A 27,700-nucleotide genomic window follows, 5' to 3' on the forward strand; every position below is an offset into this window, starting at 1 on the left:
TCTGGGATCTCTTCTTTAAGGAAGTTACATTTAAGCTTCAACACAAAGGATGGAGGTCATGAACATTCCTTATAATACGCTTCTCTCAAAGAGTATTTTATTAGCATCCCGCTTTCCTGATGTTCCTCCTATCTCCCCAGCCATTCCAACTTCAGCTTTCACGGACTCTGAAGTTCCTCAGGGCTAAATTCTACGTCTTCTCTTCTCACTTCCAAGTTCCTCCCAAGACAATCCATTCCACTCCTGTGACCTTGGAGAACATCTACATAGCAGCAATTCCCAATATACTTTTCCAGCCCAGACCCCTCATCCTAGCTCTGCATCTACACGTCGTCAACTGCCTACGTGACATCTTCACTCGAAAACTTCATAGGAATCCCAAATTTAATGTAGCCAATGCTAAAAATCAAGATACTTCACTCTCAAATCTTCTCATCCTCTAGCAATCTCCATCTGCCTACACATGAACCTTCACTCAGTTGCTGCATCACCAGTTAAGAGAGTCAACCATGACACCTGTTCTTCATCTCCCTCATATAACTGGTGATTCAACCCTATCTGGTTGGTGGACAGATAAAGTATATCTTAAATTTCATCACATTTTTCCATCTCCCCTGCCATCAACTCTTCCTCGGACACTGCAAGCTTCATATTCTTGCCTCCACTCTTGCCTACCTCCAATTCACGGTCTTAAATGAAAATTTATTCAGATTACTCTCTGGTTTTAAAATTCTTTCTCTGTTCTGGGGACACCTGGGTGGCTCAGTTGGTTGAGCATATGACTCTTGATTTTGGCTCAGGTCATGATCTCACAGTTTGTGAAATCGATCCCCGTGTCGGGCTCTGTGCTGACAGCATGGAGCCTGCTTGGGTTCCTTTCTTACAATTCCTTCCTTTCTTAAAAAAAAAATGTGTATGTTCTGTTTCTTCCAGTCAAAACATCTCAGGTCTCCCTGCTATACATTCTCTGAGTGCCATACTCTTTTCTGTATCAGATAGGAGTGCATTTGGCTACAAGGGACAGACCACCCAGTGGAAGGGATTTCAGCAATACGGACAATAAATGACCTCACATCACAAAACGGTTGCAAAGTAATCACTTCCAGCATCAGCACAACATTTCAAAATCATTATTCAAGATGGAGACTTTTCCCCTTTCTGCTCTGCCATTCTGTGCATGCCCACTTTTTGATTGAGGGTCATCGTCGTATGGCTGCAAGGCGGCTATCAGAACTCCACACATCATGCCCTGACCCAACTTCATTCAAGGTAGAAAAGGGGAAAGGATGCTTTCCTTTTGCGTGTATCACCCCCAGCTGCAGGTAAAACACTTCTCAACAGTCCTCACACTTCCTCTAGCCTGTACCGACCACAGCTGTGTCGTATTGTAGCTCATACTGCAAGGGAGACTGGTTAGATAGTTCGGGAAGGAGAAAGGAAGGCGGTTGGAATGGCTAGAGTATATATGATCAACAGTGTCTGACACATTCTTCGGAGCGCTTACTAAAATAATAATAAAAGAATTAAATATGAACATTTTGTTCATCGTCTCCTTGGTAAGATTATAAGCTCTTTGACTACAGGGAATGTGCCCGTTTTATAAGCCCCAAATTAGCACGGCACCTGGCCTACCCAGGAAGTCAGTTAGCATTGGCTGAATAATGAATGAATAAATACAAAAGAGAACAGAGGCAGAAAATAGGTGCGAAAGGGACAGAAAACTGCCAACGCAAAACTTGCTTACGCTGACTGTCCTCTCTCAGCTCTCATGGTTCTGCTCTCCATTCCAGTTAATTTAAAAACAATCCTTTATGTAAAGGGGCGCCAGTGTGGCTCAGTCAGTTGAGTGTCTGACTCTTGATTTTGGCTCAGGTTGTGATCTCAGGGCTGTGGAATTGAGCCCTGTGTTGGGGTCTCCACTGAGCATGGACCCTGCTTAAAAGTCTCTCTCCCTCTCCGTTTGCCCCTCCCCAACTGGTGTTCTCTCTCTCTCTCTCTCTCTCTCTCTCTCTCAAAAAAAAGTAATAGTAATAATAATAAAATCATAAAAACAATCTTCTATTTTTAAGAGAAGCTTAAAACTTTTGGGGCACCTGGGTGGCTCAGTCAGTTATGTGTCTGACTTTGGCCCAGGTCATGATCTTGAGGTTCTTGAGTTCAAGCCCTGCCATCAGGCTCTGTGCTGACAGCTCAGAACCTGGAGCCAACTTCAGATTCTGTGTCTTCCTCTCTCTCTGCCCCTCCCCTGCTTGTTCGTTCTCTCTTTCTCTCCTTCTCCCTCTCCCAAGTAAATAAATAAACTTTAAAAAATCAGTAAAAAAAGGCAACTTTTAATAACGTTCATTTCTTTGCACAACAAATACAATTTCCGCAACTTTTTAATTCCTGCCATGGAAGTCAACCTGGGTATTGTTTTTTATTGAGATCCAGGAATGAATTCTTTACAAAAATAAAATAAAATTGTCACCCCTTTAATAGAGTTAGACGATGCAGAAAATTTTGAATTGCATCAAGTACATAAATGCAAATCAATTCTTGGCTAAAATAGCATTCGACAAGAAAAATGTATAAAAGCCAGAAAGTTATTTAAAAGAGCAGTCATCAAATTTTTGGTCTAACTTTTCCACTCCTGAAAGTGTCACGCCAACAGATAAGGATGTCATTCAGATTGGCGGACTGGGGAGAAGGCAGATATAGAATGCCAGGCACAGAAAGGATGCTTAATATATTTTTGTTCTTATGTCTAGAGCAAAGGAAAACCCGGGCTTATTCCTAACTCTGTCATGTCCTAAATACGTACCACAGGCAAGCCGAGGATGTTCCTTAGTTCATGAATGATAATATTAAACTACCTTTCAGTTATAAAACGAAATAACAACTTGAGAAGTTACATGCAAAAAAAAAAAAAAAATGGTGTGAAATACAACCGACAGTAGACAACCTAATAAAATAGGAGGCAATAAATTCATAGTTCTGAGAGTATCTCTATTTCCACATGCAGAATCGGTTTTTGTAGCTTCTGATGGATACTGAAAGGGAGGAAGAAATTGTACTTAGTCCTAGGTTCTTCTAACTGGACTCTAAATTAAATTTCCCATTTAGGGGCGCCTGAGTGGCTCAGTCAGTTAAGGGTCCGACTTTGGCTCAGGTCATGATATCACAGTTCGTGAGGTTAAGCCCCACGTCAGGCTCTGTGCCGACATCTCAGAGCCTGGAGTCTGCTTCAGATTCTGTCTCCTTGTCTCTCTGTCCCTCCCCTGCTGTGCACCGTTTCTCTCTCACACTCTCAAAAATAAATAAATGTTAAAAATTTTTTTTAAAAAAGAATTAAATTTCCATGAAGACAGATTAACAAGAGAGAAAAACCAAAGTTTTATTATGGGCACATGGAGGCCGAAGAATGAGATCGAGACCCAAACAAATGACGAAGGCGGTTTTTACACATTTTAGACAATGAGACAATACATTTGTGAAGCCTTGACACGATAAAGAAAACGTGTTTGGAAATTTTAACTGGTTAGGAATTCTAAGTGGAATTTGAGTTGGAGTAGTAGATTAGTAAAAAGAAAAGTAACAATTTGTTTGTACAGCTTTCTCAGCTTTACAATTCCTGTCTCTGGTGGTCAGGATGTCTTGTTACTTGTTTCTACAGGGAGGGCACCTTTCAGGTGGGAGATTTGTCTTCTGTTTTCAGGAGGCCAGAGGGGACCTGAGTGTCCTTTGCCTGACTGATTCCCAAGTGGCTTCAATTCAAAATAATCAATATGCCACTGGGGCACATTTTAGGTGGGCCTGCCCTTGGCCCCTACTACAGTATTGTGTTCTGTCATCTCCAAACACAAAGAGTGCGGACATACAAATGTCACAATTCATCTTGAAAGAGAGTTGTAACTGTCTGCACAAGCAAGACTGGGTTTCAACTTTAAATGTGGTTTTCCTTTGAAATAAAATTCCTTAAAAAGAGAAAATGACTTTAGCATTGGCAAAGGGAGTCCCCCTAAGGAAAAAAAAATGTAAACAGATGGCTGAGAAAGATCACCCACATGCCGCACACATATCTTGAGGAGGCATTTCTAAGAATGAAGCGGCATTTCCCAGCCTGGGCCACTTCCCACAAGAATCCTTATTTTACCCGCGGAAAAACACAGGGTTTATACGTGTGGCCAGGGGGGAACCTCCGCAGCGCCGTTGCGACCTGGCCCGCTGGGATCCAGACTAGCGTCTAACTACCACCCCCCCCCCACCCCACACACACCCACACACATACACACACACACACACACGCAAAGTGTTCCGAAAGACCATAATAAATCAGCGTTCGGTGATCAGCCCGGAACGAACATCTTCCCGTATGCATGCGCTGTTAAACCCTAGCTAAGCATATTAAGCATTCAATTTAATGTATGACACACATCTGTTCCGCTTTCTCAGCGAGCAGAAGTTTCAAGATAACTTCAATCCCAGGCTTAATCCAGGAGAACAAAATCTTGGCCATGTTTAAAACTGAGGTTTAAAATAGAATCCAAATGAGGGCAAGAGAGACCATTTTGCTGTGACTAATGAGATTATATGACACCTAAAGCTAAGCCCCAAAATCACCTGAGCAGAAACACTCGGTTTTTTTTGTTTTTTTTTTAAATCTGAGCCTCTGTAGTTTTCCTTTTCACACCACCACCATTTACCAAAGACCTTCCACTGTATCCGGTTCAAAGCACCGAAACGTAAGCAAAAGCGAGGCCTCCGAAAACACGGTGGTTTCACCTTCCGTAATGCCCCAAGACCCTAAGAGGGAAAAGGAAAACTCACGGATTTGTCTTTTACGAGGAGAGCGCAGCACTGAATTCCAGCCATCAGCATCTTGTGGGGGTTCCAGGCCACAGAGTCGGCTCTGTTGCGGAAAACCAAAGGGACAGGGAAGGAGGGAATAAGTAGCTTCTGGAGGCAAGATTACGATCATTAGTAGCACGTGATACTCACACCCAGCTGTTCAACAGGCTGCCTTGTTGGAGCCGTTGGGGGAGTTTGGGGTTTGGGTTGGTTTCCTTTCCAGTAAAGCGGTGACTTTGTCTCTGTTTTCATAGTCCCTTGAGTGTGCAAGATCCAGGCAGATGCCCTTGCCTGAACCCGAGGTGCCCCGGACCTGGAAAAACCACATTTACCTGTGGATGCCTCTCAGGAGCTTGCGGTGCTTCCTTGACATCAAAGCTGAACCGCCCCACGAAGCCTGTGGAGATATTTATAGAACCACAACACGTTATTTCAATGCCATTCACCTGTCTGTCCGCTGTCACAGAAAACCCTGAGTGACAACCTGTATGGTTTCCATACAACATCCAGTGCTCATCCCAACAAGTGCCCTCCTCAATGCCCATCACCCATTTTCCCCTCTCCCCCACCACACATCTCCAAAGGCAAGGGAATTAAAAGCAAAAAAATGAACTATTGGAACCTCTTCAAGATAAAACGTTTCTATGGGGCGCCTGGTGGCTCAGTCGGTTAAGCATCCGACTTTGGCTCAGGTCATGATCTTGCAGTTTGCGAGTTCGAGCCCCACAGCTGTGCTCACAGCTCAGAGCCTGGATCCTGCTTCAGATCCTATGTCTCCCTCTCTCTCTGCCCCTCCCCCTCTCTTGCTCTCTCTCTCTCTCTCTCTCTCTCTCTCCATAATAAATAAAGGTTTAAAAATTTAAAAAAAGATAAAAAGCTTCTACACAGCAAAAGAAACAATCAACAAAACTAAAAGGCAACCAACGAAATGGGAAAATACTTGCAAATAACATACACTTGCAAATGACATATCAGATAAAGGGTTAGTATCCAAAATCTATGAAGAACGTACCAAACTCAACACCCAAAAAACAAATAATCCAGTGAAGAAATGTTTTTATTCTTTAGTGCCATTATTGAAGCATAGTTGCCACACGATGTTACATTCATTTCAGGGGTACAACACAGTGATTCGACAATTCTATGTATTTCTCAGTGATCACCACGACAACTATAGTTACCATCTGTCACCATACGTCGTTATTACAGTATTATTGACTATATTCCTGATGCTGTACTTTTCATCTCTGTGATTTATTTTATAACTGGAATTTTGTGCCTCTTAATTCCCTTCACCCATTTCACCCCCACCCGCCCCTCCCCACCTCCCGTCTGGCAACCACAGGTTTGTCCTCTGTATTTAAGAGGAAAAGAGACAATATCCTTTGCAATGCTGGCATTCTCCCACACACAACATGCCAGGGTTGATAATGAGGTACGGGCTGAGGGCTGGCATTCTGAATAATAAAGAGCACAGTTGACAGGGTGGGTAGAGGGGTACACAGGAACTCAAAGCCAACTAGGAAGGGCTAGGTGGATCCCATTCATTAGATCTTTTCAGCCAAACAGTTTTCAGAAGTATTTGCAAATCAAAAATGTTTGAAGAGTGGGAGAAAGGAAGCCTGGGACTTAGGGAAGATGTCCACAGGAGACGTAAACATTATGAGCAAAGGAGAAGACAGCTGAGACTAGGAAATGGAAGGAAACCCCACAGACAGGAAGTCTGGAGCCAGGAGTAGGGGGGGTGCTGAGGGGCGGTCAGGGGGTGGGGGGGAGGAAGAATCCACATGAGAAATAAGGAAGTCAGTCTGGTCCTTGAAATTGAGCAGACTTCTAAGTTTTAATTTGCAGAGTATGGAAGGTAATGGTTGTGAGGGAGTATGAGGGCACCAACTTGGGCCATGTTGAATGCCCTCCATGGTTACCTAGACCACACAACACTGCCTGAGAATGGAGCCATTATTTCCTCAAAATTTCTAATGGAAAAACTAAGGTTCAGAGGTGGTAGGTGAGATCTGGGAGCCAAAGCCCATTCCTGCTTCAGGATAACATCCTAGCTTAGGGCCAAATGGTAGAAGACAGTGTGCAGAGCTGAGAGTGATGGAAGGAGGTGAGTTCAGGAGCCTCACACACCACATTCGAACACCTTCCCGTCTCCTGCACCACCCTCTGCCTCCTTTTCCTCCCCCAAAATTAAACAAATTCTCACAATCCTAGTGAGGGGCAAGGAAGTTTTAAAATCACATGAACTTCGAGCACCTGGGTGGCTCAGTCAGCTAAGCATCGGACTTCAGCTCAGGTCATGATCTCACAGTTCGTGAGTTTGAGCCCCATGTTGGGCTCTGTGCTGATGGTGTGGAGACTGCTCTGTCTCTCTCTCTCTCTCTCTCTCTCTCTCTCTCCCTCCCTCTCTGTCCCTCCCCCACTTGTGCTCTCTCTCTCTGCTTTCCTCAAAATAAATAAAAATAAAATCACATGAACTCTTTCAAGGCGTTAGCTCCATGGTTCAGAGTGGCTTGGCAGGGCCGGGAACAGCTCCTCCTCAGGCTTAGTCCTCAAAAGAGCTAACGGGAGAAGAACAACACCCCTCCGGGCACTGTCCTACTTCTATTTGCTTCACTTTCTGAACTCCCAACCCCAAACTTGCAAAAACATCAAACCAACTACCTAAATGATGACGGTTTTGCATCTAAGTGAGGACCGTCATTTACTGAGCTATTACTACGTTAGGCTCCAGTTACCATCTTACTTAATATTTTTCTCTTTACCTTTTTATATATAATTTATTGTCAAATTAGCTAACATACAGTGAACATACAGTGTGCTCTCGGTTTCGCGGGTAGATTCCTGTGGTTCATCACTTACATGAAACACCCAGTGCTCATCCCAGCAAGTGCCCTCCTCAATGCCCATCACCCAATTTCCCCTCTCCCCTACCCAACCCCCCCCCCCCGTCAGTTTGTCCTCTGTATTTAAGAGTCTTTTATGGTTGGCCTCCCTCTCTGTTTGAAACTATTTTTACCCCTTCCTTTCCCCCATGATCTTCTGTTAAGTTTCTCAAGTTCCACATATGAGTGAAAACATATGATATCTGCCTTTCTCTGACTTATTTCACTTAGCATAATACCCTCCAGTTCCATCCACGTGGCTGCAAATGGCAGGATTTCACCCTTTCTCATCGCCAAGTAGTATTCCATTGTATATATAAACCCCATCTTCTTTATCCATTCATCAGTGGATGGACATTCAGGCTCTTTCCATAGTTTGGCTATTGTTGAAAGCACTGCTATAAACATTGTGGTATATGTGCCCCTAGGCATCAGCATTCGTGTATGTTATTCTCTTTGATTAGTTAGTTAAGAAATTAATAGCAAGACCAATCTGGACAGGGAGGTGGAGGCAAGGGCAGAATTGAGATCCGGCAGCTTCTAAAGCCCCTGATGTTAAATACGTGCGGTGTTTACTACCTCCCCTGGGATTGAGAATGAAGAGTGGGTAAGACACCCCAGCACGCTTGGCTGGGATGGGAAATCATGCAGTATCCAGGGCCTCTGCTTCAGAGAAGGGCCAGACCAGACGGTTCTTCTAGTCTGAGGCAGAGGGTACAGCAGCATTTGCCCCTAGAGGAAGGACAGTGCCAGAGATACAAACTGCCAAAACTCGGAAGTTTTCCTTAAGCAGTTGTGTAAAAATACACGATAATTAACCAAATGTAAGGCACTACCAAAGGTAAGAGTCACCATCTTTTGTGTGCCACCAGGAAAGAAAAGAAAAAATGACATCAACATACCAACTTCCGACGCATTAAAACGGAAACAAAGTAAGTGGATCTTGGAATTAACAACATATGTCATCTATGCAGGGCAAGGAGGTTGTATAGAACACCCTGAAGGGCAATCATTACATTTGTAAAAAAGAAAGAGAGTGGATGACTGTTTTTAGTATTTTCTAGGATTTAAAAAAATATTTTACAGAAAATTTCAGACAGGCCAAAGTAATTACTGCAATTTTTATCTAAAAAATTACTGCTAATTTTTATTTTTAAAGTTAATAAACTATCCATGGTATATGCAGTTTCTTCGAGATCAGCTACATGCTCCTTTATTTAAAGAAAAAATTTGTTTTAGGGGCACCTGGGTGGCTCAGTCGGTTGGGCATCTGACCTCCGCTCAGGTCATGATCTCACCATTTGTGACTTCAAGCCCCGTGTCAGGCTCTGTGCTGACAGCTCAGAGCCTGGAGCCTGCTTCAGAGTCTGTCCCCCTCTCTCTCTCTGCCCCTCCCCCCACTCTCAAAAATAAACAAACATTTAAAAAATGCAAAAATTCTTTACAGTTCTTTTTCATTTTTTTTTAAAACCTTATTTATTTTGAAAGAGAGAGAGAGAGAGAGAGAGAGAGGGAGAGGGGCAGAAAGACAGAGAATCCCAAGCAGGCACCGTGCTGTCAGTGCAGCGCTCGATGCGGGGCTCAATCCTACAAACCATGAGATCATGACCTTAGTTGAAATCAAGAGTCAGATGCTTAACAGACTGAACTAACCAGGCACCCCCCTTTATAAAATTTTATCAACAGATTCAATATGATTATTATAACGATATAATGTAGTATTCCATTACATCCAGCCTGCGATATTTTTAAAGTTTATTTATTTATTTTGAGAGAGCAAGAGAAAAACAGTGATAGTGGGGAAGGGGCAGAGAGAGAGGGAAAGAGAGAATCCCAAGCAGGCTCTGCACTGTCAGCACAGAGCCCAGTGCAGGACTCAAACTCATGACCCGCAAGATCACAGCCTGAGCTGAAACCAAGAGTGGGACGCTTAACCCACTGACCACCCGGGGTACTCCCAGCCTGGGATATTAAAGCATGAGTGAACACTGTGTCAGTGTGGGAGCTAATCTCGTTAACAGGTCAGATAAACCACAGTCCAACTTGTCTAATACTACTAGATGTCTACTAGGTGCAAATCAAATAATTTGTGTGGCTTAAAGACTCTTATAAGAGTGTTTCCTTAAAAAATGTCAACCTTCTTTTTTTTTCTTTTTTTTTTTGAAAATCTAGGGAGGTTTTCATTCATACTTATAAATCACAATTCTCTCTGAGCCTCTCTTAAGTCTTTAATCTCACTCCCAATTTAGAAACTGCTGTACTTGCTCTGCTTTCCCTAAACTACATAATCCATATTTGATGTTTCTTTTATGAGAACGGAATTTTTAAGTATAACTGCTGATATACTCGATTTTTTCCCCGCATTTCCACAGTCACAAAGTACTCACTTCATATTATCTTTTAGGACGGAATGTATTATTATGCTCCTAAGTCTATAAAAATCAATAAGATAAAAGCTGAAATGTGAACAAGGACAAATGCGACAATCCCATTTAAAGTCACAAATAATCTACCTGAAGCATTGCCATCGGCATACTAATAGAGCCAGTGACTCTAGCGAGATTTACATCACTGCTGCTTTTACCAAATATTAGCGTATGCTTAATGAAAGCCTTGAGCTGCTGAAAAATTCTCTCTGTAACACAGGCACTGTACTTTGAAAGCATAAAATCATACAAACTATAAAATTGTGTGTAGGTATATCCCCCAAATGGCTTAGTTACCTTCCGTTCAGAAAGTCAAAAATAGCGTTCTTTATTTTTTTGCTAAGGAGGATATGAATCACTCACTTGCCAGAAGAAAGTTCCCTATGGTGTCATCAGTATGTTCAACCATCACTTCAATTAGGTTGAATCAAACTAATTAACTCCTCGTTTTATAAAAAGAAAAGGAAAACCAAAAGCTCGACAAGCATTCAGAACCGGCTGAATTCAAATGATTAACCCTGGATTAGTAGAATTTGAAGAGTTACCTTTAATTAAGGGAAAATGTATTATGAAGAGCCCCAGGACTTACAAAATTAATTAGGGAAAAAAAAGTCCATTCTTTAAGTTAGAAAATTATGAAGAATGCAAGTTATCTCAGTCCCTCTCAAATAATTATCTACGAGGGATCCAGACAAAACCCGCTGTAATTATAGCAGGCAATTATGTAATGCAGCTTTTTGCATTTTCCGGCTGATTGGAATCGTGTCATTTTAGAGCTAGAAGATACCTCACAGACCACATCAGCTATCTCCCTCTTTATAAATGAAACCAAAGCCCAAACGGGGGAGGTCACAATGAAGAAGAGACCAGTTAGAACCCAAAGTCAAAGTCTCTTGATTCTGTAGTTCAATGTGCCCCTCATACCACACCTGCATCATGACAGTACTAGATTGAAGGGACCAAAGGAAATGGTTCATGGGAGAAGAGGAAATAAAATAGAATCTGGAAAGCAAAACCAAAATTTACACCAAGTCTTGGCATCTTCTCCTTTATTACCTTATGGAAAATGACATATATATTTCCCCTAATTAGAAATATACACTTGGGGCACCTGGGGGGCTCAGTCGGTTAAGCGTCCGACTTCGGCTCAGGTCAGGATTTCGCGGTTCATGAGTTCGAGCCCCGCGTCGGGCTCTGGGCTGACAGCTCAGAGCCTGGAGCCTGCTTCGGATTCTGTGTCTCCCTCTCTCTCTCTCTGCTCCCCCCGCTCCCCCGCTCACACTCTGTCTCTCTCTCTCTCTCTCTCTCAAAAATAAATAAACATTAAAAAAAAACTTTTTTAAAGAAAGAAATGCACAAATGAAAGTAGCTGGGACCTCACGTCTAGTTTCTGAGAACATGAAAGACATCCCACCGCAGCGGCAAACAGACGAGGAAGTTAAACCAATGGGTACAGACAAATGCACTTACATCCACGTGAAGCCAGAGGCCATGCCTCTCACAGATGTCCGCTATTTCATCCAGAGGATCAAAGGCTCCCAGCACGGTGGTCCCAGAGGTGGCACAGACGAGAAACGGAGCTGCTCCCTGTGAGGAGGACCCACAGACAAGAACTGTCACCATCACCACTACGTTTGTCCTGTAGCAGGTTGGTAAACAGAATGGTTATACATCCAGAGATCTACGGGGTCCCGTCGGAGGTGACCACTCCTGCAGCGTGCTTTTCAACTTCTCTGCAACCTCATCTCAGAGAGGTCAGGGAAACTGGGACAATGCTGTGACAGCAAGAGTCCTTGGTCCCAACTTGGTACTCATTGTAACCCTTTTTATTCTGATTTTCTTTCCGTAGTATTTTACGCTCTCAGATTTCCCACATGGAAAGTGAGGATGCTCTGCCCAGTGGCAGGCTGGCATTCTGTGCGATCGCTAACTCCTTTTGGGGGCATGTCACTGGGGCCTGGGTGCCCGCGTTGCTGCGCCTCCACAAAATAACCAGGAGGACGACTGGAAAACAAGCAGCTCCAGGGGCAAACCGTGGAGGCCTGTCTGCCTATCACTTTGTAAAGTAAGCAGAGCTACAAAACAAAGAGTGTGTGCTCAGGTACAAAGTGGTATCCGAGGGGATAAAGTAACCTCACTGGGAGACACTTGCCAAGATGGGTGCCCCACAGAGAAATCCATTAGAAAGTGCTAGAAAAGAGAACCTGCATCACTCCTACCGTGATTATGCCTCTTCATACAGCCCGTGGCTACATCTTGTAGAGCGAACAGGTGCCCGAGGGAAATGGGGTGGGGGAGGGAGACTGTGGGAACACACGCAGAGATGAATGGCAATTGTAGCCAAGCAAGCCAGATGCCCTGGCCCCATAAGGAACTTCAGAGCAGCCAGATAGAGGGAAGCACATGAGGTTGTTTACCTCATAGATCCATCCCCCTATGTCAGCAAAGAGGCTCTGCTCACTGTGGAAGTGACTTGGGAGGGAAAATTTGCAGACAGAAGTAGGGGTGGAGGAAGCAGGGAGAATCCGAAGATTCTAGAGCTCCTGAGGAACAAGTGACAAGAACATTTACTGCCTATAAAAGTAATTTTACCTCCATTTAGGATGGAGTCATAGTTTTCTCTGTTTTATCTTGAAGTTCAGTTGTTCTTACGTCCCATTTAATGTCAGGTGGTGTTCCGGCTGAACCTGACTCATTCCCATTTAGCTGACCTTCGACAGAAGGACGTTACTTCTCAGTGGAAAGAGAAGCAGAGCAAAGACACTTGGTCCACCTCTTTAAATTGAGATGCACGGGAAACAAAGTGATGGTACACAATGACTCCATTTGCCATCTGGGGAGACACTGGTGACACACGGAATCCAGTCCATCCAAACCTGTTAGAGCAGGGCCAGTAGGGGATAGAGACCCTGGGAAACCATAGGCTTTAGGAATTCTTCCCTGTGATCAACTACCAACAGATTACGTCTTTATCATGTCGGTGACCTAAATAAAATGAGACCAGATTTACATCAATCATTAAGAGAAAAAGTAATTTCCTAAAAGCACTTAAGGTGCCTTTCATGTTTGGACTGTTCCTTATAAACCCTATGACACCCTGAACAGTTGTGAAAAAATACCTTTGCAGGCTATTACAGCCTATTAATGAGTTTTCCTCACCTTTTTAACAATCTAGCTATAAATATCAGGCCCAGAAATTAAACTTTTGCAATCTGGATTTAACCTTCCATTTTTTTCCCCTTTCTCATATCTCAAGCTATCAGTGAGAAAATTCAGTGGGAACAGGGTTGATTGCGTGCTGCTGATGAGGTGTATTCCCTACGAAAGTTTGTCACTGAAAACACTCGTACACAAAAGCACTTTCGAATATCCAGTGGTTATACGAGTTTGATCTTTTCATAAGAACTTCTGATGCTCCTGTGGTTTTCAGCATCTTTGTAATGGCGTCAAATAAAGGTCACTGCTCAACAGATTTTTAATGGATTGTGGTGGGCCGGGGAACTGAATCCCAGCAGAAAAAAAATTGACGCGCTGGCCCCACATCTGTAGCAACACGAGTTAAAAGCTTGAAACAGAAGAGCAAGGTCTGAAGCTACTGGAAAAAGAAGCTAATCGCCAGGTATTATCTCAGAACAGACACAAGGTTTGTCCTCGGTGAATCCAGACTCCAGTTTTAACGAACTTGAAAGAAAACTGAGGAAACATACCCACTCTCACCCCATCGCCCTACTTTTAAATGTCCCTAAAGCGATTTTCACTTTTTCAAAACTCGTCTTTTCAAGTTCTCAACTTCAGGATATGTCAATTTTCATGTACTTTCATTGTCGAAACAAACAAAAATTTGAACAATGAAAGTACTAATGACTGAAGCAGAATAAAACCCATCAAATATGCTAAAGCATGCATCCTTCATGATATTAAAGAAGAAAAGTCGCTTTGGCTATCTTTAGGGGATGCTAGGCAACTAACTCATTAATATGAAAACCGGTAAATAAGGAGAAAGAATAAAACATTTATCCTGCCCTCACTGTGCCAACGGTTCCTCTTGGGAAACCAAACAGGAGTGAGGGAAGGTTTTCTTTATGGTAGTAAGCCTGCCATTAAATGAAGGAGGAACAAGGGAATGAATTAGAACATCACCTAAGGAAATAATGGGTGTGGACAGAGATCATCCATGGCAGCAAAATTCATGGGGTGAGAAGCCGAAGCAGACGTCTGTAACTGATGGACCAATAATACCAGAACCCACGCATCAATGGCAGCACAAAAAGAGACAGGAGATGTGTCCCGACTCAAGGACAAAACGCCACCTGTGAAGAAGCCTTCCTGGTAAAAATTCCAACCTAAGTCTCACTGACTCTCAAAATCTCACTGTCAAGTTACAGGGAATATAGGGAACAGATGGATCGTATAGGGAAGGGAACACTTAGATTCTCAAATTCTTGATGTGATCGACAAACACCACAATGTGGAAAACTCTACAGGATAAAAAACTTGGTTTCTTCAACAGATCAATTGCAGGGAGAGAAAAAAGGAGGAGGGGTAAGCTACAGATTAGAAAAGATTTGTGTGATGAATCAACCAAATGCAACATATGGACTTTGAATCCTTATTCAAACATGCCAACTATTTAAAAAATGCAATAGGAGAAATTTTAATATAGAGTGAAAATTTGATGATATTAAGAAATTATTTCTTGTAATGGTGTGTGTGTGTTCTTTTTTAATAAAGAGAGAGTATATACCTTTTACAGATATACTGACCTATTTATAGATCAAATGATACGATGTGTGAGACTGGCTTCAAACTAATCCAGTGGTAGTGGAAGGGGGTGGGGTGTAGACAGAACAGAGCAGAAGCTAACAATTTCAAAGTTGCATGATGGGTATAGAGAGGCTCATTATATTAGGTTTTATATATTTGAAATTTTCCATAATAAGAAGTTTAAAATTCAAGAAAGAAAGAAAGAGTGAAAAGAGAGTGGGGAAGGAGGAAGGAAAGAATTCTATGAACCATACGGAAAGCACAATCGATTTTCCGCGCCCCCACCCCCACCCCCAGACAAGCATTAACGACATAAACAAAGTTCTCTTTGATAGGAATGTATGTAGAAAAAGATAAAACTAGGGGGAAAAGGATAAAATTAGAACACAATATCTGTGGCTCACAGCAGAACAAGCAGGTTGTCATATAGAATTTTACCTGAGAGTGAATGAAATCTGATAATGTGTCTCACCAGACAGCTATCAAGCCCACTTGTCATCAAAATGTTAAAAAAAAAAGATGAATATAGATCTAAGGACACACAACTAAAGCCAGTACACCTGTAGTAAAGGCAGAATTTTCAAGTACAGAATTTCAACCCAAATGCAATGAGCAAGCATGCTCCGGTGATAAGGTGGTTTTTAGGAAAAATTAAAAATGTGAAGAGTAAAATAACAGAAAAGTATTAAAATAAAAAATACAAATAAAGAGCCTATCCTTCTTAGAGTGTGAACTCGTATGAGGAGATCCTTCTATCCCAGCTCAAGGCTGGGCTTTCTGGTTTTCAGCAGCTACAGCAGTTGCAAACCTGATGCCGTCGCTACATTCTGGAAACACAGGGGAATAGTCTGAAGCTCCAAGAGCAGCAAGAGCTGTGTTGGGATGGGAGGGAAGCAATGAAGCAGGTGCACCTAACCCAGCAGGCTTTGGGTCCAAGAAGCAAGAAGCAAGATGGCAGCCACCAAGACAACCACGCCCCCAAAAAGCAGGTGTCGGGGCCAGCCTTGGCTGGAATATGGCAGGTGAGGGGGCCAGGCCTTGCCTCCCCAGCAATGGGTATGTCAGCTTTAATATATTCTGGCAGCTAAGGAAGGGAGGGCATTCTGCCAGAGCTGAAATACTAGGCCCGTACCCCAAATAAGGTGATGGGTATGCCATGGCTCTGTGTGGAAGCAACCTGGGAGGGCAGATTGCTCAAGAAATCCAAATCATTGACTGCAACCCAGAGACAACTGGTCTGGCCTATAGAATTCTCAGGCAGTAGTTAGGTAGGAGAGTGGCTACAGGGGTCCTGCTGGAGAGGCTGGGCTCTTCTTTGAAGGCTACTCGAGGCAAGAATCCAGAATATGGTGATGTCAGGGTTTTAATAGGCTCCGGCCACCTGGGAATGAGAACATCTGAGAAGCTGCACAGAACATGGACAGCCAGGCACCTGGAAGTAGAACATCTGTAAATGAGTTTCCCTATTTTAGTGCTATCCGGAAGCAGCTCTCTTCTCTCTCCCACACACAGAAACGGGTCTGGCTGTTGCAACTGTCTCCTTTGTATCCAGACACATGCCTACGCTCTCCTTCCCCCTTTTTCTCCCCTCTCACCTCTTTTCTGGCTTGCCAGATTTGCTTCTCCAGTTCCTCAGGTACCATTTTACCTCTAAGAGACACAGATTTGAGATGTTCAGTTATGTTTAGTAGTGAACAGACAGTGGGACTGCTTTTTTAAAAAGTATGAATTCCCCCCTCCGCCCACGAGGCTTCCGGATCCTGTCCCCATTACCTTCCATCTGTTTCCACAAAGCAAACATTCTCTGTACCAATCCCAAGAAAGGAGGCTGCTTTCTTCATAGAGTAATGACACTAAATTAAAAGGGACAAGGGAGAAAAAGGAAAACATGAATACACAGCATGAAAAAACTATTGCCTATTATCTCAAGTCATATGGCTGAGCCCAACCCTTGGGACATGATTCCAGGAAAGAAAAAAGAAAGTAGTCACTTAAATGAGCTCCTTAATATGGTGGTTGAAAACATCGACTTTGGTTGGGATCAGAGAAACTAGGAGTTAATTCCAGTTACAGCTATGGAATCTTGAGAAAATAATGTACACTCTCCAAGCCTCAGTTTGCTAATTTAAAGTGGGTGTGTCAATGCGAATTCATTTGTTTTTCATAGAAATAAATACATGTAAAGGGCTTAACACAGAACCTGACACATGGAACAGACTTGGTCACTGGAGGCTGTTGTTTTTCCATAACATCGAGAGAAGTTTCTCTTGACGCTATAATAAGACTCAACATTAATGGAAACAGAATCTAGTCCACTGCTGACTCAAAACCCTCCAAGGAGGGAGCAAGACTCTGCTTCAATAACCACAATCACAAACCACAGCAGAATTTAATTGTTCTCAAAAGCAAACAATGGCTTATAAACTGCAGATCAGACACTTGACGAATCTGGCTCAGTATCAAACGTAAGATCAAAATTAGGCATTCAGGAATGCGGCTAAAACCACAATAACAAAAGTAATAGTAATTTCTGGACACACTACTTTCTGCAGCCCTGGTGTGAATGAGGCTCCAATGTGGCTCTAAAATTAGGTCTGACCTATTTCCTACTGGAAATGGTAGTATTTGCTTTAGATTGTTGGGACTTTTTTTCCTACTACATAAAGCCTATAAAATAATTAGCATTCAAACATTGGAGATGTCACTCTTTATACATTAGTGTGGACAGGTGGTCAATTAATTCTGTCTCATGCCAGAAAAAAATGAAGGTGCGAAAGGACATTATTGTACCAAAAACCCTTAGTAATTTAATTTGTAGGTATGAATACATTAAAAGAGTAGTCATGCCTTCACACTTAACTTGATATATTCCCTCAAATGTGGTAATTTTTTTCTTCCTTTGTCAAGAGAGTTTTATTGGAAGCTCTTTTTTTTTTTAACTCTGTAAAAATAAATGCTGAAGTAACACCATCAGGAAAAATGAAACCAGCCTAAATAATTAATTTCCAAGTATCAAATAGGACACAGCCAAGTGCCTGTAGGATGCATTCATTTCAAATTGTTACAAGAACATATGCATATTGAGGAGTAATAATGTATATGAAAATGTAATTAATTCTCTACTTGCTACATCAGCCCACCGCAGCTAAGGTGACACAGCCAAGGTGAATTATTTCTCACCAGAGACTTGGGCTCTGGCAACCAAACAATTATTGATCTCGTAATAATAAAGTGGAGCCTATCCCACGGACATCTGCCAATAAGGAAAATCCCATTGCTTTGGCCTAAGAAATAGCAAAATGTCCCAAAGTATTGGATCTGCTGAGTAAAAAACCGGTAATCAGAGCAAGAATAGCTTCAATGGAGCTATCTTTAGGTACTTCGGGGCAAAGTATAGTCCAATGTCAATCTCAGATGGATAGGGACAGATTAAAAAAAAAATGTCTGCGAAACTGAAGTCTAAACATCTAAAAGCATCAGAGGAAGCAAAGAGCCCTGGAAGGGGGGGAAAAAAAGGAAAGCAATGCTTTAGACGTGCTTAGTAGTTTCAAGGAAAGGAAAAACCTAGAAGGTTGGAGTTCAGAAGTAACGGCTGCATTCAGAAACAAATGGCGGCTGCTCCCATCTCCGGCAAAAGAAGTCAGTCAGCCATTTTAAGACCCAATCTGCCCTCAGGTTTCATTCGTCCTACAGAAGACACAAAAGTCTCAGTGGGCTTTTATTTCTATCAAGATAAAACAGCAAGTGTCTACATGAAAGACAGGATTGCACTGACGTTTTCCTTTCTGATTCCAGAAAGGATTTTTTCTGTGACCTTGGGCTTCTCGGTGAAGCACCGCTTTCCCCTCCCATAGATGGTGTTCCGGACAATGGGACTCCCTCCTGGTGCTGACTAATCCGATGCTCAAATGAGCTCCAGGCGGTGGGGTCTGTGCAGGTCATGTGTTGGGGAATGAGGGAGAGGGATGTCGTACAAGGACTTCTCCAAGAGCACACAGCTGGCTCAATTCCTAAAGCAGGGTCGGAACCCAGCCTGACGTCGTAGGAAGCACCTGCTCGCCTGTGGAGAACACCTGAAATAACATTCAAACTCAGGTCACACTTGCCTAGAGAGAAGGGCCACGGAGAGGGCAGTGAATGAGGTGGTGAGGAGGCACGACCCTGAGAAGTGCACCTGGCCTCTCTCACCCCATCCTGGTCTCCATCCTGCCAGAGAGGAGCTAGGCCAACGGCTGGCTGGGCTGGGAGGGGAGAGTTTCTTTCCTCCCCTCACTTTTTAGTAGCAGACAATGATCGCTGCTTTATGCTGATTCCCACGATGACTTGAATTCCAAACCTATGATTTCTATAACTTCAGGGGAATTCATACCTAACTGCTAATCAAGCCATAGATTTATGACCTTTGTTACTTTTCTCCAAGTGTCCCCTCTCTTTGGTTCCTGTTCAGCCTGCAGAGGCTGCTGTGGATACACTGACAGTGCAGGTGGCTCTGTTATGATGTTCCAGGTCCGCATCAACAATTGGATTGCAGTCAAAACCTCCGGTATGCAAAAACACCTTCAGTGGAACGTGCCTATAATCTACATCCGATGGTACAAGACAGAGATGGAGTGGTTACCCTGAAGGCCTCGTAAAAACTGGAAAAAGAAGACCACCTAATATTGTTTATACTCACAAATAATCAAATAATCAGAATAATCACAGGGCCAAGGGCCAACACCTAAAAGGAAGCAAGAGAGGTATAGCAAAAAGACTCACACAGGGTTTAAGACCATTGAGGAAACACAGCCGTCTTTAATTCTTGTGTTTTTTTTTAACTAATGGATTGCTTTGAAGGTGATCACCAGAACATGAATTAAAATAATGCAATACTACGACTTCAGGCTCTCTGGCAGAAACAGGGAAAGGAATGAGCAACAAGGCAGGGTCTGGATGGATGGAATGAAAATACACATTTGGAGCTACGGTGTGTTCAAAGCTATGGAGTTTTCCTGTAGAATTCACGTGGTTGTGAGCTGAGTGTTTGCGTCCCCTCAAAATTCATGTGTTTAATCCCTAACCCCCACTGTGATGGGATTAGGTTTGGATGAAATCACAAGCGTGAGACTCTCATAGGAAGAGAAGACAGAGACATCTCCCTCTGTCCACAAGCATAAGCTGAAGAAAGGCCACGTGAGCACACGATGGTCCCCAAACCAGGAAGCAGGCTCTCACCAGACACTAAATCTACCACCACTTTGATCTTGGACTTCCCAGCCTCCAGAACTGTGAGCAATAAACGTCTGTTGTTGAAGCCACCTGGTCTATGATATTTTGTTACAGCAGCCGGAGTTAACTAAGACGTGGCCCTAGTTCTTGGGTTTCTGGTTCCATCTTCTGCTGGCATGTTAGCCAGGGCATATGTCTTGCCTCTTTTTGCATATATAGCTCCACCAGAGATGTTTAAAAACATACTAGTTCTGGTTTCCCAGCTGCAGAACAGCTACAGAAGAGCTTCCCCTTTTCCAGAACAATTATTCCAGGAAAGACCTCTAGTAAAACCAAAGAATGAAGAAGGCAAGAGTAAAAGCCCTGAGCCGATAGCAGGGGCGCTACTGAATCCGCTTTCACAGGCGTGGAAGTGGCCATTCAAACGCAGAATGGACTTTGCATTTCCGATATGCTGGCTTCCTTCAACGGAAATACCGAAGTTTGGAAGCCAGAAAGGGGAACTCTACTCCATAATAATCCCAAAGAACCAAGTGTTTCCCCCAGATGACTATATTCCCAAACATTCTTCACCGGCTTTACCGCAAGAAGGTTTTGGGAAGAAGGGCCTCAGGTGGCTGAGTTAAGAATCTCAGATTAGATGATTCCTTCCAGACACTTCCCACACTTGCTGCCCACTTTGCACTGAACCAATCAGAACAAAGGTTAGACAGAGACGGCGGAAAACATGGGGGTTCTCCTACCCTAATAACTCATGCTCTCAAAAGAAAATAACAGATACGGGAAAGCCCAGCCGGAAATAACAGAGAACTCATAGATTTTGCGCGCCTCGTGTGGTTGACAAGAGACCTTGGATTATCACAGAAGGAACAGGAGCTAAACTCTTCCGGCCAGGGATGTGGGGAAGAGACAGTGGTGGGACGGACAGAGGCACCCACTGGAATCGCACAAAAAGAGAAAAGGAAAATAAGAATCCCTTTCAGAGAAGATGGTACTTCAGCTTGTGGGTAGTACTTCTACCCACATTACTGTAGCCAGGTAATTCTCCTCCTACTAATAAATCTAGCACCTCTGTGTATCTGTGATGTGCCAGATCCTACTTCACATGCATTAACTCATTCGATCCCAGGAACACCCCACTCATCTGTGACTGCTGAGCTCCTGTGCCTGCTGGCTTGCTATGATGGCCCCAAATTGTTCACCTCTCCCTGTACTCATGCCCTTTGCCAGATGACTTTGCCTCGAGGCCCCTTAAGAGACAGAGTCTGTTTTTCCACTTCTTGGATCTGGGTTCCTTCCCGTCACATAGTTATACCAACGAAAATGTGCCAGTTCTGAGCCTAGACTCAAGAGGCCTGGTGGGGTTCCAGGCTGTTTTCACCTGCACCCCGGTCGTGACAACACACCTGGACTAGCCTGCTGGAGGATGAGACACGTGGAGCAGAGAGAACTCACTGGAGGTGCCCCTGTCAAGCCCACTCCTGGATCAGCCATTGGGCAGCCAGCCCGCAGACAGATAAGAGAGCTCAGCCAAGAGCTGCAGAACTGGCCTGGCTATCTCAAGGCTCATAAGCACTGAGAGATAGCTATAGTTCTACACCACTGGACTTTGGGATAATTCGGTGCATACAACAGCTGACTGATACTTATTTCAACAAATTAGGAGACTGAGGCATGGAGGAGTTAATCAACTTACCAAGGTCACTCGGATAGTTAGTAGTGGAGACAGGAATTGAATCCAGGCAGCTTAGCTCAAAGCCAAAGCACTTACTTAAAATCGGACCTCCTACTTTGGCGGAGAGTAAAAGGAGATAGGGGATTGTGGCAACACGAAAGCGTGCGTGTGTGTGTGTGTGTGTGTGTGTGTGTGTGTGTGTGCGCGCGCGTGATGGTCACTGTTTCTGAATACCTCCCTATCCTCTTGAAAAGCCTTTGTGTTAGCCATTCAAAGCCATCAGTTTTACGAGGAGACGTGAGTCTTTTGACATAGCTGATAAGTTCTAATAAATAAGACACTCGAAGGAGAGATTCACAGAAAGAGATAGCACTTTCAAATTGAATGTTCCCTTTTCTCAAAGAAAAATGTGATAGACTATAAATTTTAAATCAAGGTGATGTACAAAACTGAGTGGCCAGGGGTTACAATATCAAACCCATCAGAATTTCCTTTGGAAGAAAATATGATGTTAGACTTAGGCATATTAGTCACACATGGATAGGATAAAACATATCAGACGCCCCAAACACACCAAACCCTCTTAAATAATGCATTCTCAGAAAATCTGTATCTGATATCAAAAATAATTTTTTTACCTCTGCCGACGTGAAAAGGATTAATCTTGGCAACCCAGACAGCCCCTTTTCCTTAATATCGGGACAGTATTTGTATCTAGCTAAATTCATTGCATACATATTGGACACTGAACCACCTGCAAAAACAAAATTGAAATGGCATATTTATAGCATGAAAGTATAGTTCCCTAAGTGCCAACCACCGTGCAAGACATGAATGGCCGTAGCTGTGCTGGTCTAATGACAAATCTCCGGAAGAGTCTTCTGAGTGCCATGTCCCACACATCACTCCTACACACTTCCTAACCTCCAGTTCCAGCAATTTCCAACCTCAGCAAAGACTGGCATTTGGCTCTATTCTCTCATGCCAGAGTTTTTCCAAACTAAGAGTTTCGATCTAAGGACGTGGGCCAGTACCCAAGTCTTCATAGTTAATAATATTCTGTCACCTGATTAATAAAATGATAATACATGCTCATCTACGGTCCCAATAAAGGACCGTAGGATAAACAAAATGTGATTCAGAAATCTCAAGTAAAATTGACTGAAAAACTTCTAGCCCTTCCAAATTCCCAGGAGCAGATAAATTCATTTGTTAGATATAAATCCTAAATGGTAGATATCTTATTTGTTTAAAATTTACGTCAGTTATTTAGCATTTATGCAAAATGTTGTCACTCCGGGAAGAGGAACACGCCAGATTCTCAACAAACAGCATTATTAACATCCAACCTTTTGGAATATGTAAATCTTCAAGGAGTTGTTCCTCACGTAATACATAAATAAATGTTTACATGTTTGCAATGGAAAGGAGATGGCAATAACTAGCTGTACTTACCTGGGTTAAATATTCCATCCCCTTCTTTCCAGCCAATAAATTCAATCATTTTCTTCAGAACCGCTTCTTCCACTAACAGAAACACTGGGGACACCTCATACGTATAACTAGATAGATATAAAAAACACTTCACTTCTATGACTAGAGTCAAACCATCCCTCTGGTGTCCCAAGAAATGCACACAGAGTTTTATTAAACCAAGTGGCTATGGACCTGTGGGTGGAGCCTCTGTAGAGTCTTGGGCCATTTATCCAATTGGAAATAGAGACATGTGCAGTCAGTGATAGCGCTGGTCATGATTTGATAAATGCCAATAGCTGGTGGCCTTAGGGATATGCAAGCTACTTCAGAAGTCTTAATTTACGGGAAGGGAGAGATAAAGGCAGTGCATCTAGAGTTTTTACATTAGCTATGAGCAGTGGCCACTTTATTCTCTGGATGCTGCTTTGGATGCTAGTTAAAGAAAAACCACTGTCATGGTAACCAGGTGTTACTAGATTACAACCATGAATACCCTAACAGTCAGCTCTAGATATTCTACATGGAAACTACGAATCCTCAACTAGGGTTTCCTCTATTACATTCATGTGTTTGTGCAGATGGGAAGTACTCTGCGGGGCATCTCTTATTAGGTGATGATTTTATTGCAAAGCACTACCCAAATCCCCTGTCACTGAAGGGTTTGTTGCTCTGGGCTGAGCTGCTATTGCCAGAGAAACGAAGTTAGCCCCTTGGGAACTGCGTCAGCTTCAGGGAGCCACCTTTCCCAAGGTCACAACCTTTCCTCTTATGACTGGGCTAGCTGGAGGTGTAACGGTCGCGTGGACCCAACTCCAGACCACTCTAAAGGGCCACTGTAGCTCCAGAGATCTCCATGGAGTCGGCCAAGATTGTCACTGAGCCTGCATGACAGCTGGACTCCTGTCTCCCTCCACTCCTGCTGCCTTCCCCTCCCTCACCCATGTCGATCCCAAAGGCATTCCTTAATACACATCCTGCTCGCTCAATTCCATCTAGAGCAGTTTCCCCGAGAACCAACCTGGGAAGGTGACCATGTCTTGTTTTGTGATGTTTGAGTCATTTCTTTCTCCAGATAACCTGACAGAGACTAACTGTCTATATTCTCCTTCTCTGACAATCGGGCCAGTACATTAAAGTGTATCTGAATAAATGGGTACTCTAAATATGTACGTTAAACAGACACACTTAGACTTACAGTCACAGGATTTAATGCAAATATTTTAACATCTGGAAGGGAAAACGTTGGAAACAGGGCAAAACAAAAACACGAAATGAAACGAAACAACAAAATAGAACACCACAATGTATCACCTCCCTATGTGCCAAGCACTCTCCAGACATCATGTCATCAAACAATCCAAGTTCTATTTTCAACCATGCTAGGCAACCAGTTTACACATAGCAAAAGTGTGGGAAAAAGTATGTACGTTTATGTGTACCTGAAAAATGGTGAGATAATCATCCACTTTTTAAAAAAATTAAGTTTAAGGCTGCCTTTGAAAGCCAGCCAAACTTTGAACCTGAGAACAGGCATGGAAGAGGAGAAGAGGACATCATGGGATGCTCTCAGGACCTCCCATTTCGAGGGGATTGTTCAGCTTAGCAGCAATTGAACGTTTTGTAAACCTCTCAGTGTTTCAACTAAAAGAACCCAGGAAGGAAGGTAGAAAACCCAAGATCCACAAGGAAAGGTTCACAGAGTTGGGTAATTTAACTCTCTCTTCTGGCCTATCTAGCACTTACTTAACTGTTCTACTCACTGTGAGCTGGTATCATCTCGCATTACGCACAAAACCTTCTCTAACTGAAGTCACCAATGACATCCATGCTGCCAGTTCTGGGGACAATTTTGAACCTCTGTCTTCAGTCAGTACTCAACAGCATATGATTCTAGACACACTCTCCTCCATGGCTTCCATGCCTTCCTGTTTGATTTTCTCCTTCCCCTCTCTCTCTCTCTCTCCATGGTAGGCTAGCCTTCCTCCTCCCGATGGTAAAACATTAGATGTCCTCAAGGCTCAGTCCTGTGCTTCTATCCTCACTCTATACTCTGTCCTGCAGACACTGCTTCTCCATCTCCTGATTTGTTTTTATTCAAAGTGTTTTCATCCTGCTCATCAAAATCATTTGTTTGGCTTTGAAAATATACCGGTGATTGGGACATAGCCACAGAAATTCAGATTTAATTGGTCTGGGTTGGGACCTGGGCCTCAATACATTTTTTGGAAATGTCCCAGGTTGATTCTAATGAACAGAAAGAGTTGAGCTTTACTGACTTCAGGAATCCCATCCACGCCTACCATTTCAATTATCATCATTCACCACAACTTCTAAACTGATACTTTTCATAGAGATATCAGCTTGGTTGATACATACTCTTGGATATCTCAAAGTCACTGTAAACTCAGTTGCTCACAACTGAAAATTAAATTCTTGCTCTTGCCTTTTTTTTTTTTACCATATCTTTGAAAACCAGTCCCCTATTCTAATGCTTCTTGTGTCAATGAATAAAATGACAGTCAACCCAGCTACAAAAGCCAGAAACCCAGGCAACATTTTATAAACCTCTTTCTTGTCCTCATTCCCAAGTTCCGATATATTACCCAGGCCTTTCTGTTTTATCTTCTAAACACATGTTTTTCTCTCTATTCTTATCACTTCTGTCTAAGTCCAAGCTACTGTCCTCTCTCGCCTACGATAATGCCCTCCTGATTGGTCCCCTCAATCCATTCTCCATATTTCCAGTGATCTTTTCAATAAGCCAATGGTGCCTCATGATTTAGAAACCTTTAGAGCCTTTCCTTTGTACTTAGGATGTCTCACAAACATGGCCCACTGAGTCCTGCATATCTGGTTTCTATCCATTTCTCCAATCACATCCTCCATCACACTCCCCATAGCTTATTCAGCTACACCTGCACTGATCTTTCAGTTTATAAGGTACATCACGCTGTCTCTTGCCACAGGGCCTTTGTACATGCTGCTCCTCTGTTTGAAATTCATCCTTCCTCTTTTCACCTAGTTAACTTATACTCATTCTTCAACTCTTTGTCGTCAATTCCTCAGAGAAGACTTTCCCGAGCTCCCAACTAAGAAAATTGTCCACTTATACTTATCGCATCATGCACGTCTTCTTCATATGTGAATTAAAGGTTTAGATCAATTTGTGTGGATAATTTTGATCAATTTGCATGGAGCATCTCTATCTCACTAGACTTTTTGCTTCGTGAAGGCAAAGTCAAGGTTTGTTTTTATTCAGCGTATCCCTCCAGCACTTGGCAGAGACCTGACTTTTCATGCAGGAATGAATGACAAGTTGCTTTATCAATTTTCTCATTTGGTAGGTGGAGATAACCATGCCTGCGTTAACCATCTCACAGTCCCACTATCAAATCAAACGGCTCTTTAAAACACTGCTAAGTATCATTCCATTATTTATGATGACACTGTACAAATGAAACCATTAAATAGAAATTCATAAAATAAAACTTCACCTACTTAAAAAACATCTCTAATGCATGCTCCGTGTAAGAGTTCAGTAAAATGGCACTTACACACTTGGGTTTAAGGCTTCTGTCATAAATCGGGCCACCAAGGAGTAGTAATCAAGTCCAGCATACAACTGGTTGAAAAATCTGGGATGGTCTGTAAATTTAAACAAAGTATTCATCTACACAGCGATAAAAAAGACCAATACTATCTATACAGCGGTAACATAAATGAATCTTTCAGACAAGAAAAGCAGCCAGATACAATAGAATATATACTGCATGATTCCACTTAGATGTCATTCAATATCAGACAAAGCGGATCTACGGAGACTGAGGTTAGAATTCTGGGTACCTTTGCGAAGGTTATACTGTCTAGGAAGGGGCTTGAGGGAGCCCCTGGAGTGCCAGAAATGGTCTCTATCTTGCTCTGGGTGATGGTTACTCATGCACAGATAGGTACAAATACATGAAGCTAAGCCCTTCAGATTTGTCTACTTTACTGAATGTAAATCATGCAACAGCTTTAAAAAGAATTCAAATTCTAATTGTGTACAAGGGAAACACATGTTGAAGACCCACCTCATAACCATTTCTACCGAACAACAATATGTTTCTAAGCAAAACTTGGGCACTACCTTGAGACCTCTGGTTTATCTGCTCCCTTTTGTCTAACAACCCAGATCCAAACCAGAACCCTGGAGCACTGGATTATTTGAACTCTTTGTCCAGGTATCAAAGCCTGCTGCCTTTGTCTTATGAAAATATTGATATTAACTTCCCTATCTTTAAACGCATTTCACTCGCCAACAGGGTTCACGCTGGGCTACCGTGGGGAGTGACTTTTCATTTTTCAGATTAGACCGTTTTTCGTAGTGCAACTGGCTTATGTAGATGGAGTAAGATGTGACTCATCATGCGGCTTACATAAACTTTCTAATTCAACTT

At 42.9% G+C, this 27,700-nt stretch overlaps 1 protein-coding gene across 2 annotated transcripts in view; it reads right to left on the reverse strand.

The window, feature by feature from the left end:
• Positions 1-27,700, reverse strand: part of GADL1 (glutamate decarboxylase like 1) — a 166,438-nt gene that overhangs the window by 99,110 nt on the left and 39,628 nt on the right. Inside the window, exons 4-11 of one of the 2 annotated variants that reach the window (XM_027040854.2) lie at positions 26,819-26,909; positions 23,244-23,350; positions 22,427-22,542; positions 16,679-16,758; positions 16,501-16,555; positions 11,612-11,728; positions 5,160-5,224; positions 4,807-4,888 (exon numbers count right to left, since the gene is read on the reverse strand). In XM_027040854.2, coding sequence (XP_026896655.1) covers positions 4,807-4,888; positions 5,160-5,224; positions 11,612-11,728; positions 16,501-16,555; positions 16,679-16,758; positions 22,427-22,542; positions 23,244-23,350; positions 26,819-26,909 — 713 coding nt within the window. Of the gene's footprint in view, positions 1-4,806; positions 4,889-5,159; positions 5,225-11,611; positions 11,729-12,733; positions 13,092-16,500; positions 16,556-16,678; positions 16,759-22,426; positions 22,543-23,243; positions 23,351-26,818; positions 26,910-27,700 lie in introns of those variants that run through there. The other variant, XM_053221555.1, reaches the window with a different exon arrangement.

The sequence above is a fragment of the Acinonyx jubatus genome, chromosome C2 (genome assembly GCF_027475565.1).
Source record: "Acinonyx jubatus isolate Ajub_Pintada_27869175 chromosome C2, VMU_Ajub_asm_v1.0, whole genome shotgun sequence".
NCBI lineage: Eukaryota > Metazoa > Chordata > Mammalia > Carnivora > Felidae > Acinonyx > Acinonyx jubatus.